The 14,240-nt window shown below is 35.2% G+C and overlaps 1 protein-coding gene across 5 annotated transcripts in view; it reads right to left on the reverse strand.

Moving 5' to 3' along the window:
• Window positions 1-3,585: 3,585 nt before the first annotated feature.
• The window catches only part of HYCC1 (hyccin PI4KA lipid kinase complex subunit 1), a 136,815-nt gene continuing 126,160 nt past the window's right edge, over window positions 3,586-14,240 (reverse strand). For 3 of the 5 annotated variants that reach the window (XM_074379612.1, XM_074379611.1, XM_039472956.2), the window contains one exon: window positions 3,586-8,777. In XM_074379612.1, coding sequence (XP_074235713.1) covers window positions 8,203-8,777 — 575 coding nt within the window. In that variant the 3' untranslated portion in view covers window positions 3,586-8,202. Of the gene's footprint in view, window positions 8,778-9,580; window positions 9,877-14,240 lie in introns of all 5 variants that reach the window. The other 2 variants (XM_074379613.1, XM_039472957.2) reach the window with 1 other exon arrangement.

A 14,240-nucleotide genomic window follows, 5' to 3' on the forward strand; every position in this document is an offset into this window, starting at 1 on the left:
GAGGGAGATAAGTAAAGCAAACTGAATCCATCGGTGTCATTATGGCTTGGATAAATAAGACTGTAGCTTATGTATGTTGACATAATTTAGTTGTTTATTCCAAGAAATCTTTGTCAAAAAAAGATAAGATTGTAAATAAAACAAAGCAAATAAAACCAAAAACCATTTACATTTTGTGGTTATTGTTCATAGAGAAAATTCCTACAGGTTGAAGACAATTTCTACAGGTGAAGCCCTGATCACCTGGGCAAACAGCTTGTTTCTCAAACAACAGTTGACTTACCAGAAATCTTCAAGACCCTTGCTTGCAGTGTCCACTAATCCTGAACTATCAGCTTTGCTAATCCCGATCAGTTCCCTCCCTTGACAGACATACCTTAAACCATTTGCGCATAGATCCCAAAGCCCTATAAATAATCTGACTTTCTGGTTCTGACATAGTTAATCAAGTCAAGGTGGCACTTTCTCTTATCATAATAAGTCCTATTATTTAATTGTGCTTCATTAACAGGTAATCTGATGATATTTGGGAAGTTCAACAAGGATTTTTTAAAAGGCTTGCTCATTTTTTTTTTTTTTTTGAGACGGAGTTTCACTCTTGTTGCCCAGGCTGGAGTGCAATGGCGCGATCTCGGCTCACCGCAACCTCCGCCTCCTGGGTTCAGGCAATTCTCCTGCCTCACCCTCCTGAGTAGCTGGGATTACAGGCACACGCCACCATGCCCAGCTAATTTTTAGTATTTTTAGTAGAGACGGGGTTTCACCATGTTGACCAGGATGGTCTCGATCTCTTGACCTCGTGATCCACCCGCCTCGGCCTCCCAAAGTGCTGGGATTACAGGCTTGAGCCACCGCGCCCGGCCTAAGGCTTGCTCATTTAATTGGTAAGTACTCCTGTATAGTAGAATCATTTTTCTATGTCAGGCCAATTCACCTTCATTAACAGGTCTCTGTTGATAATGTTAATCAACTGACTTTATCTTAGGTAGGCCTCATTTAAAATACAAGATCTCTTCAAGAAGTTTGCCCTTTCTAACTACAATCCACTACCAGATATCTAATTCTTTGCTGTTAGCTACTAGACCATATTTTACATTTGTATAAGCCATCAACTGAGGAACCTGTTAGAAATACAGGTTTCCATGCTTTACTCACAGTGACCCTGATTCAGGGAAATTAGCATAAGGCCCAGGAATCTCCATTAAAATATACATGTGCATATATATATATATATGCCAGTTTTTTCCTAATGCAGGCTCTCTTTAGCTCACACTTTGAGACACAATGCTTTCCTCTCCCCATACTAACAAACATTAGTATTATACATATATACACACTCATTTAACTACTGCACACATTTATAATGCAAGTAGGATCACACTATACATACATATTATCTAAGTCATCACATACAGATCTACACTTTTTTGCACCCCCCCGTCTGCACTTTTTAATGGCTACATCATATTCCACTATATGTATGTACCATAATTTATCTATTCCTCTATAATAGACATTTAGATTTGCAGGCTTGTTGTTGCTATTACAAGCAATGCTGCAAGGAGTATCTTGCACTCTTATGTTTATGTGTTTGTGCTAAATTTTCAGTAGAATACAGAGAATAGAATAAATATATAAGAGTAGAATTGCTGCTTCAGAGGGTATGAGGTGCACCTTAAAGTGTGATAGATCCTGTTGAACTATCCACCGATTGATTTGTACCAATTTACAGTCCTGCTAATCATCTCAGTGACTGATTTCCCCATACCGATGTCAATACTAGAATCAATCTTCTTCATCTTTATCAGTCTGACAGTTAAAAAAAGAGAGAAATCTTATTTTAATTTGCATTTTACCATGCTTTTACTAACAGAATAACCAGCATTGTTTGACCACTAAAACATAATTATCTCTAATTCTGTAAAATGTATTGTGATTTAGTTTTACAACACTTGGATTTTATCTTACCTTAAAACTATCACCTGTAAGACAGACAGGGTGAGTGAATTTTAAATAAATATCAGTTAGGTAGTATATAATTAACATCTTCTTTTACCAATTAATATAAAAGTGAAAGTCCTAAGAACTGTGTTCAAGGCCTGGTTTTGCCACTCAGCATTTAGGTGACCTTAGGCAAGTCGTCTACCCTATTGAGAGCTTCAGTTTCCTCTTCTGTAAAATGGGGCTTCTATGCACTTTATAAGATGATTTTGAGGATTAGATAAGATGATCATTTTAGTTACACATATTAGCTAGCACTACTATCACAATAATATAATGCAAAGAAAGTAACTAGAATTGGTTGTAAAAAAAATTTCTTCATAATGATAAAACAATTATCTTGATATTAACAAAGTCAGATTGTAGCGAGTAAACTACGTGGACTACTGAAGTTATGGAAGAGTACATATTGCATAGGGCTAAAACACTGCTTACAAAATGACCACTCTGGTTCTCTACAAGTACCCTTCTAAGAGTAGTTAAGAACACATTTCCTAAATTACTTAGTTCCTTAGATGAAATGGAATTATCCAAATATATAACCAACTACAAGCCAAGAATTTTTTCAAGTGTCTAACAGGTTTTTTTTGGTTGTCATTGTTATCTGAGATGGAGGCTCACTCTGTCACCCAGGCTGGAGTGCAGTGGCACCACCTCAGCTCACTGCAACCTCTGCCTCACAGGTTCAAGCAATTCTCCTGCCTCAGCCTCCTGAGTAGCTGGGACTATAAGCACCCGCCACCATACCTGGCTAATTTTTTGTATTTTTAGTGGAGATGAGGTTTCCCCAAGTTAGTCAAGTTGGTCTTGAACTCCTGACTTCAGTGATCCACCCATCCAGCCTCCCAAAGTGCTGGGATTACAAGCATGAGCCACTGCGCCCAGCCATAGGTTCTTGTTTCTAAGTGCGCACTATCATGCAATTCATGTAATGCCACTGAGATTTCCTAAAGCCAACAAATAAAATTCCAAAATTGTACTGTAGAAGAATACACTGAAGACTTTATCTCTGATTATTTTCCAAAGCTAACATCTACCTAACTCATTTATTCATTAAATGTCTAGATACCTACCATGCACAAAGTCCTATCTAGGTACTAGGGACATATACTCTCTGTACTCAAGATATAGACTCTTTTTCCTTCTTTGTCTCTCCTTTTTTTTAAAGATAGGATCTCATTATGTTGCCCAGGCTGGTCTCAAATTCCTGGGCTCAAGCAAGCCTCCTGAGTATTTGGGACTACTACCCACCACACCTGGCAATGAAGATTCTAAAGCTGGAAGGACAAAGTGATGTTACCTAAATTTGCCTGTGCTTCTGATAGGACAAATAGTCCACCACTGATGCATGGCCCATAGAGCTCATCTTCATCTTTGGATGAATGTGAGTGGAGCTGTCATACTCCTTACCCGTATGAAACGTAAAGCACAAAGCCAGGAATGAGGTCACTATCCTATCACTTACCCCGAAAAGCTTTCAGTGGATCAACTCACCTAAGTCTTCCTCCTTTACCCTCTTCCTCCAAATCATAACTTTTGCAAATTTTTATAACAATTTTTTAAATGAGTAAACTGATCTGGAAAAAATATTTTTTTCAGTTTTTATTTCAATAAAAGTGGCAACACTTGTATAAAGTACTGCATATGGAGAACATTTGCACAAATATACCAAAAAATCAAAAAACTAAATTCCAGTTTATTTCCATAGCCCTAAGAAGGTAGGGAACACATAAATATATCCAAAGTCATAGTTTATTCTTTAGGAATGTAAACTCTAGGAATACAATTAGAAACAAGTATATTTACTATGAAAAGATTAGTATCACTACATGATTAGAAATAAAGTAAGAGGCACACAGTAAGTTCCATATAAGAGAAAGCAACAATACGTGAAATAGAATCTTGAGTTTATGGTAAAAACTTCCTATTAAGACACATGTACTCTAAAACTCTACTATAAAAAACACAAAACATACTCCAAAATGTTCATTGCTAGTTTCTTTAGATATCCACACGTTACAAAGTATAGAAGACAATATATTTATGTTCTCTGATGAATTTAATAATATTAAACACAAATCTGAATAACTCAAAGTATTGTGTATAATTTTCCTAAGCATCAAATCTAGAAGTATAAATTCATGCTCATTAAAGGACTAGAAAGTTTTAATTTCTCATACAAAGGCTGAGAAGACACTATTATACATTAATTTTTATCTACAATGCTTAAAGTACCTATCAAATTATTTTTCTTTTTTAAGTGGTTTTTAAAAAATATTTTTCAGTTACATTATTCAACATACATATTTCCTTGATGTGCTTCCCTTTAATATAGATTTATTGTACCTAGACGCAAATGCTAACCTGCCTTATTTTAAATATATGTTTAAAATTATCTGAGTACATCTCTTCTCCATAATTCAACAGTTTTAACATTTTAGTTTTATTCTTCCAAAATAGGCAAAATCCCTTAAAATTGGGATCATCTTGATCTATTTTGGTTTTAAAAATATATTTCCCTTTAATTCAACTTAAAAAAAAAAAACAACTGAGTAATATTTGCCAAGCAGTTGCTTCACAATTGAAAAGGGCAAGGAAATATTGCTTTTTCAAAACAAATTTAAGTCATCATTTAAATGCTGAGAATTCCAACTCTTCAAGTCTAGAAAGCTTGCCTTTAAAATTTCCATAGTGGTACACAAAGGACTCCAGGGTGCTTTCCTGTGGCTTTAGGAAGGGAAATGAAGCATTTGCCCTGGGTAATCCAGGGCAGTCCCTTGAAAAGTCTAAGTTCTCTCCCCATTTGGATTCCAAAAAGCTAGTGCTGGCTCCAATGCCACCAGAACACCCCAGGCCATTGGGTTTTCAAAAGTGAGAGGTTGGGTGATTTCAAGAGATTTAACATGTGCAATGGAGCCAAATTTCTGTTCAGATCCTCTGAACTACGAGGTGCAACACCCCAATTTTGTGTGGAATCCTTCTCATGATAAAAATATTATTCTGGAGACTTAGGAGGTCTGTGACTATCAGCATCTTTATAAGAAACTGACCTACAAAAGCTACACCAACTTTTAAATTTGAAAGATGAGGGGGTAGACAGTAATATGGATAATAGTAATTGTTACCACAGTTAGGATTACCCAATTTTCATAATTTCTATAAAAAATTTCAATGAGTAATCCTTATTTGAAATAGTATCAAAGGAACTATAAAATAATTTTGTTGTTAACATAACTTCACACCCCAGAAAATCAGTTAGTGCAAATCATTTGAAGCAAAAATTCAGAACCATTTTACTGATTAAGCCTTCAGATATATTTTTAAAAGAACATACAAATGCAAATTTGTTGTGCAGTTTATAAATGGGTGGTACTCCTTTTCATACCTAAAATTTCAGGCGTTTACAGTTCTGATTCCATTTATGGTTAACAATAAAAATATAAAGCATTACATTTTTTATTGTAAAATTAAGGATCATTTGCAATTTGGAATTCAAAGACTTAAGAAGCCATATGTCAAATATTATTACATTTATTAATTAGCTGTCAAAAGCAATTAAGATTATAATGATCTAGGGTCTGACACATTTGATCTAGGGCTGTGAGGCCACTGGGAATTCTACATATTAGATAAATAATTTGTTTGCACTCTAACACTTTCTTTTCATAAAATTCACTTGGAGACCTTCTTAAAAATGCAAATTCCGATTTAGTAGACTTAGAGTGACACTAAAACTCTGCTTTTTTTTTTTTTTTTTTTGAGACGGAGTTTCCCTCTTGTTACCCAGGCTGGAGTGCGATGGCGCGATCTCGGCTCACTGCAACCTCCGCCTTCTGGGTTCAGGCAATTCTCCTGCCTCAGCCTCCTGAGTAGCTGGGATTACAGGCACGCGCCACCATGCCCAGCTAATTTTTTGTATTTTTTTAGTACAGACGGGGTTTCACCATGTTGACCAGGATGGTCTCCATCTCCTGACCTCATGATCCACCCGCTTCGGCCTCCCAAAGTGCTGGGATTACAGGCTTGAGCCACCGCGCCCGGCCAAACTCTGCATTTTTAACAAGACATCAGATTACGCCAATCCTACTTACTGGTCCTCAGATCACACAACCAGCAAAGGTCTATAAGAATGCCCAAATGAGGTTCCATGACAGTGGTAGAACATTAACATCTGATCTCTCAGCTGTGTCAGCTAACATTTCCTCAAACTTATTCTGCAATGTTTCCTAAGCACCTCAACTCGCTTAAAATGCCAATCTTACAAATTAGTTTTTAATAATACCAATACTATTAGTAACTATGCACAGGGGAAATTCATTGTTGAAGAATGACAAAAAGACATCAGTAAACTCACAGTGACATTTTACAAATATTATAAATTGTACACAGGATTCCTATTAAGTTAATACAATATCAAGTTTCACTGCCGGATTGCCTTACAGTTCTTAACTACAATTTATGCCAATAGATCTTATTCCATTCTGTTACTGGAGCTAAGAAAAAAAAATCAAATTCATTTATGCCAAAAACCACATTGTAATCAGGGCTAATGAATAAAAACTAGCTCATACTTGTTGAAGAATTTAGTTTTAAAATGGTAGCCAAAGCAGTCGCAGTCAAAACTATGTTCAGAGTATAAATGCTTTGGCAGCCTTCCAAACATACAAACTTTTCACATATCTGAGCTCTGCATAAGCAGGTACAAGAGGAAAACACTAGCATGCTCTCTTGGTGACCACAGCAAGGAACTATGAAGAATGAAATCTCTGTGTACTGACAGTGAAAGAGCCAAGAACTGGACAGCTCCTTAGGCCTTCCTCAACAATCAACTAACTTCAGCCTCAGCCCTGCTTTCCCTCTCTCACTCTGAATGATGACTTAAGTACACTTGCTTTACAAGGGAACCGCAACCATAGGCAAAAGGCCCACTGCTAGCAAACACCAAATGTTTATGTCCATCAAAGGTCACCTACAGATACATACAAGTTTGTTTTAACTTCTGCCATATCGCCTTTTTTATTTTTATGTTTTAGTTGGGAGGTAACTAAACTGATTATTGTTTTGATATCACACTAAGATATTTAAAATAGGCCTGTTCACAAACAAGAAACACATTTCATTTTTTTCATATTTTAAATTTAAGAACACAAACAGAAACAACCCTAAATTCGTCAATAAATAAATGTCCTTTGTCCGTATTTCACAATCTTTATTTTCTTTCATGACATTTTATAGATGAAAGATGTATCTAATTTCTTTCATTTGCAGACAAACAATTCCATATTATACAGTTGATACTGGTATCTTGAGAGCTGTGTTGCAAGGAAGTCTTCAATGATGTATGCTCTGAATTATAGGAGTCCAAACTAACTAGGATTTCCAAAGTCGAGCAGTAGGGCAAATCAGCTTTACCGCCTATTATACCTTAAGAACTGAAAGGGATCTTCACCTGCTAAATCCAGATCAAACATTTCAAAACAACACACCTACCAGCCATCTGATTTTTGATATAAAAATGTTTCAAAGATAACAGAAATGTCTCTACCTCATATGATATTCTAAGAACTGAGTTACCAGGCATTTTCCAGTGCTTTGAACAAACTGTTCTAATCTTAAAGATGATCTGGTTACAAGCATTTTCATCAGGTGCTTTTCATGCACATCATTTTTGTTGTTCCACATGCCTATTTCTCAGATTAGCTTCCTGACCAGGAGCTGCAGAATTCCTGGAGTTGTGCCTCTGCCCCATCCTCTATAAAACAGTTCCCATATGTGGAGACTCCCTTTGACTCTGAAGGCCAAACAAAAAGCCACCAAAATAGGAGCTATTTTTAAAGAAACACACACACACAAACCAAAAAACAAACAAACAAACAAAAAACCCACCTTACAACCTCACATGAGATATAACCAACTTGATCAGAAAACCTGTCAAAATTGTCACTGACAATCTTAGGGCAACAATAACAAGAAGGAAAAAAAAAAAGACTCAAACCAAGGGGAAAAAATCACAATCAAGAAATAAGAAAACCGTATTTCAACCTAGACAACATTCCCTTCATAAAGTCAAGGGAGCCTTTCGAATTTAAGACACCAGGCTCCTCTGTCAGGAACATGGATGAAGGACCCAGGGCTCTTTCATGAAGAAGCAAAGTTGTATTTCCAGGTTCACTGAATTATGGGAGAAAAATATGTTACTAATTAATCTGTGGACAGCGTAATGCTAATACTAGGAGGTCTCTGCTGACCTGATTGATGCTTCATTGGAAGTTCAGTTCTTTCTGAAACGTAAATAAGCTTTTCTTCTTGGAGACTACAAGCGGAAAACCTATTGGCATCTGCCCCAGTCCCACAACCAACAGCAGATGATGGGTTATGTGGGACTGTGACACCACTGACTTGTTCAAAGGATTTACTAAATACAGTCGCTGCAGTCTTAGCCAAACCATGGCAACTAGGCTTAGGTAGGGATTGGCTGGTTGTTAAAGTAAGTCTCTTCAAAGAGAGAAGCTCAAGATTCTCACTTTGGGCTCTCTGAGTTTGTTTTCGAGCAAAGTGATCTTTGCAAGATTCCCCTGTAGTTTCTTTTTCTTTTCCTCCAGTTTTGCTTCCTCCTGACCGCCTCTGGTTTTTTCCTATACTTGTCTTATTACTACAATTGTGACTACTGCTTGATAAACCTGACTGGCTGGTACTAGACGCAGCCCTGGAATAAAATCCCTCGTCAACTTCAGATATGTCCATCAGTTCTTCTTGACCTGTTAATTCTGTATTTCCTAAACAAAAAAATGACAAAGATTAATTAACATTAAGTATTTTAAGCAATATTTTTTAAATGATTAACACCAAATCAGTTACACTTTAAATAAATTAAGCTTTAGCATAACTTTATAAAGCACACGATTATAGAACAAAATCAAAGGATAAATCAAAACACTTACTATAAAAATGTAAAAAATCGTTCACTGTAATTAAATGACAGTAATTTATACTGTATTAAACAAAAAGCATGCCAGAAACCATACCCCATTACGTTTTTAGAAAGAATTCTCCTATTCATGCAAAAGATAAGAAACAATTAGAAATATTATCACACAGTAAAACTAGGGGTGAACTCTCCTTCAGTAGCAAAGCAGTAAAAAATCAAAGCTCTTACCAAGAAACTTTCAAAAAATTGAAGTTAAGACTACTTTAAAGACATTTTTAGAAGGTTGCATTCTATATTGTAGATTATTTTATCAAATTAAAAAAATCTAGACTATAAATATCACAAGCTCAAATGTAAAATTCTATATATATTATCCTTCATGTCAAAGATGGCAAAAAGACAAAGCTGAAAAAATAATTTTGGATCTCCAAACATAAGCAGAAAATTATTTTGGAAGAAATTTTCTGCCTCAGTTTCCATAACAATTTACTTAAAGATAATATAGGTATAATCATTCTGAAGAGCATTTAAGAGTCATTGAGAAATTGTGGTGCATAATTCATGCATTTGGATTATTAGATCACATGCAAAATTTTTGAGACTGTGCAACTGTTGCTTAACATGCATCAGTGGCCCTTTGCCTTAAGATACCTTGGAGTGCAGCTATAAAGTGCTCTGCTAAAACTGCACTCTGCCAGGTGAGTTTATTCCATCCTCCATCATTTTTCTTACAGATTTTTGCCTCCTGATCTCTGGCAAGCTTTTGCTCTCAGTTCTAGGATCTGTGGCTGTTTCCTGTACACCCTGTATATGCTGAGCATCAATCTCTCCTAGTGTTCTGCCTTTTTCCCCATTCCCGGTTCTCTCTCCGGCCACATTTGTGACACTAATCTCAGGAATGACAAGGATGCCCAATTCAGTAGTATCATTATTGTTGTCAGGTTGCTCTAGAATTGAAGATGATAAGACAAAATGATGGATGAAAACAAAACAAAAATGTGAAACAAGAAAAGCAAAAGACTCGAAACAAAAATTAGATGACTGAATGTTATGAATTAAGTCAAATATTTGCACTAGCGATTTCCATAATTTATAATACTCTGACAGCATCAGAGATAATAGGGTCATATTCTTTAATTATAAATGACAAACAAAAAATTCACAAAGCATCAATTTACGTTCTGCATTTTTTCACACATATATTTCACATGGAATATGACAGAAAATTTCTAATAAATCAAAATAAAATTTGTTTTTAAATTGTACTTTGTGTTCTTTGGATAATTTTCTAGTGTTTTTAAGCTAATATGAAGACGACCTGAATTTACATCAAGTCTTAGGCAAATGTTCAAGGATCTACAGCCAAAACTTTAGCTTTGGTCAACATTAGGAACCAAGCTACACAGAAGTTCCTCTTTATACTCTAGAAATTCTAATTTTTTTATTAGGCTACATTGAGACTGACTTAATAAACCATGACATTTGGGGAAATGCTTATTCATTTATCATATCATGGTTAGTAATGCCACAGGTATAGTTTCTGTCTCACATATACATCATCTTATATATTATTAATGGTAAATATTAATGTGGCTGTGATATAGTTAAGCAGCTGATTTCTTCAGACTCATACCTATTTCATAAATTCAGTTCATTACTAGACTGGAGAAAAATAAAAATGGATTTGGAAAAACAAATTGGCTGTCAGTCCTTTATCTGAAAACAACCAGTATAAATGAAACAAAAGAACAAAACTCCTAACTAGTTAATACCTGTAGACACAATTTTATTCTAGTCTTAAATCACAAAGGCATAATGTTATTTAAAGTCATCATGGAGTTATTCATGTAAATGGGAAAAAGTAACAAATATATCTAGAAGGTAACAGTAGTGAAACAAAGTTCAAAGCAACATAAAACTATGTAAAACAGCATATACTTTTAAAAAAACGTAGACCACAAACCTGCTTATGGGACATCACCTACTATTTTCAAATATTTTAGTGATAGGATTGTCAAACTCCCATTAATGATGCTAAAGGCTGAGAAACAGTAACATGTAGTAAAAGAATGAAGGTCAGAGCCACATATTCCTATGCTTCCCTAACTTAGCTGCACATTGGTATCACTTGTGCATCTTTAAAAATTACTGATGCCTGGCTCCAACCCCCACACATTCTAACTTATAGCTACTGTGAGATATGACCTGGGCATAAGATTTTTTTTTTTTTTTTTCACTTTGGAAGGAGAAGGCATAAGATTTTTTAAAGCTCCAAATGACTAATGTGTAAGAAAGCTTGGGAATCACAGCTCTATTCTAATTCTTGCACATTTTAAAAACTTAAGACAAAAGTTGTTAAGGGTGCCTTTGATACTCCACATCCAGCAGCAATATGCACTTCTGGAAGCCTCTCCTCAAAGCTTCATGGTGCCCCAAGCTTCTGAGCCAACGTGCTGGTATAATTATTTCCCCTTAATTAGGCTTTTGACTAAAGGTTCTCTAAATGAAGTTTTTATTTCCTAGATAGGCCAAAAAATGTTGGTGATGTAGTATTGCACTGCTGCTTCTGGGTGCTCTCTATTAAAGGTTTAATGAAACTAAAAAGCTCCAACCAAGCCTGTTTCCAATTGCTAACAACTGTCTTCCAAGTGATGGCAAATAAATTCTTATTGAGGTACATGCCAGATGTCACTGCAACTGTGATAAAATCACCATGGCACTGTGCAGTGACAGCCAAGACTTGTTTATTTACATTGTAGAAGCTGTTTCACAAAAGATCTACTGCAGGTTATCTTCAGTTCAAAAAAAAAAAAATCAAACTTTGGAAATTATCCAGACATAAAAAAGGCAATGAATATTAAAATTTTACAAAATTTTAAAAGCTAAGCATAGGTGGCCTAATAGAATACAGAACAACACTTACACTGAATTGCCCTAAGTCACTTTCTTGAGAGTGTTCACATACATTATTCAATTATATTCTCAAAACAATCTGTTAGTGAGCTTCTGAAGTAGGCAAGTTGATTCCCATTTACAGACAAGGAAACTGAAGTTCAGAAAGAGCTATGCAACTATTCAGTTGGGGAAGCCAACCAGTAAAATCTTTTAACTTCAAATGTCAATTCTAACATACTATAAATACTAATTCTTCAATTCCTTTGAGTCCATTTGAGTTAAATATCCTCTACATCCCACAATTAGGTTTATTTGTATAGATTCCTGGCTATTTTATAAAAAGCAAATAATTTACTTTAAATGTAGAGCCAGAGAAAATAAAAGTATGGAAGAAAACCTAGGAAAGTAATAACTCTTGAGTTTAGATCTGTTTTTTTTTTTTTAAATTGGGTTAATTTTTTAAAAGATGCCAACGAAAGCTTAATTTAAAATGGTGCTTCAATGGTGGAAATCTAGAATTTTGTAAGAAAGACTAGAAAATGACAAGCAGAATATTACATAAAGCAGCACTAGGCAAATGAAATGTAATCACATTTATCAGAATAGTGATAAAGGTCTACAGCCCAAGAAGCAACGATATTACATTTTTTAAAAATCATAGAATTAAATGGCAAGTAGAAAAATGAGATCATGTGTTTTCCCACAAGCACAAATCTTTGACTAATTATTGATATTTGTTATCACTCGAAAATGGTAACAATGGCAGATTTTTTAAACTGCTTATTAAATTTATAAGAGCAAGTAATTCTGTACAGAGCTAGAAAGAACAGAAATGTAATTCTCAGGAAAATTACAGAATAAAGATAATTAAGTAATCCCAATAAACATTTGTTACCTTATCTTGCTCTCTGCTCTCTCTCCAGCTTCTTTCCCTGTATAACTCTGTGACCCAACATTCCTGCCCACACTGTCTTACTGCTCTCCTGGCTGTTCTCTTCTCCTGATGGCGGAATGGCTCTTTCCTTACTTCAAATTTTTTTCAAAAATTTCTTTTACAGTGAAGTCTCCCTTGGTCAACCCATCCAAAGTTTTAATAACCCCCATGTTTCACATACCATCTTCCTTGTTTCTTCTTTTTCTTCATGCTTAACCCTCTCTAACCTGCAATTATTTATTTGTTTACTAGACCGAAGTTCCATAGGAAGGAGTTTTTGAAATTTTCATCTAGTCTCTACCATATACTTAGTACCTGGAAAAGTAGCTTGTGTACAGTAGGCATTCAATAAATCTTTTTTTTTTTTGATGAATAAATATTCTGATATGAGATTAAATTATTAGAATAAGTAAAGGTAAAGAAAAACATACAGAATACATGGGAAGAAGGGTAAGCTGTGAACGTGTTACTTGACTGGATAAATGAAATATATATAGCTTATGCTAATAAGAATTTTTACACGGCAAAGAAAAACAAAGACTCTTCATTTTGGAAAAGTGAAGGAGCCATCTCTAAACAGAGGTTTAGCAAGATGCTTAGGTCAAAAAAGATCATTTTTTTTTTTTTTTTTTGAGATGGAGTTTCACTCCTGTTACCCAGGCTGGAGTGCAATGGCGCCATCTCGGCTCACCGCAACCTCCGCCTCCTGGGCTCAGGCAATTCTCCTGCCTCAGCCTCCTGAGTAGCTGCGATTACAGGCACGCGCCACCATGCCCAGCTAATGTTTTGTATTTTTAGTAGAGACGGGGTTTCACCATGTTGACCAGGATGGTCTCGATCTTTTGACCTTGTGATCCACCCGCCTCGGCCTCCCAAAGTGCTGGGATTACAGGCTTGAGCCACCACGCCCGGCCAAAAAAGATCATTTTTTAAATCTATTTTTTAATTACGTTATCCAGAGGATAGCATATATAGCTAAAGACTAGAACTTAATCCTTTAAGAAAATCATATAGAAGATGCTGTATGGGAATATAAATGCATAATAAAATAGATTTTGTTTTCCCCAGAACTTAACAATCTATGCAAATGGAGTTATGATTAATCCACACCTTAAAAAAACAATATTTGATTTCAAATAAATCAAAAAGCTCAAAAAAGATCTAAAGAGAAACTTCTCAAGATGTATTTTATTTGTGTAACCACCTATATGCATAAATAAGTAAACTCTCCAAATGTCAAAATGAGAGTTAAAGAATACTTTTAATAGACATTTCCAAATCAGTTCTCAAAGGTACTCAAGTATTATTTCTTCCTAAAAAATTTCTTTCAGCTTCAAAAAAAAAAGTGAAGCAAATTGCAAATATTATTACTGATTAAATTGATCATGAAAAGTTGTGGTTTCTTTTCAAATGTCTTTTTATAATCCCAAATGTCTATTCTATTATGTCACTTATGAAACCACCTTAGCTTTTGCTTTCATT

The sequence above is a fragment of the Saimiri boliviensis genome, chromosome 10 (assembly GCF_048565385.1).
Source record: "Saimiri boliviensis isolate mSaiBol1 chromosome 10, mSaiBol1.pri, whole genome shotgun sequence".
Lineage (NCBI taxonomy): Eukaryota > Metazoa > Chordata > Mammalia > Primates > Cebidae > Saimiri > Saimiri boliviensis.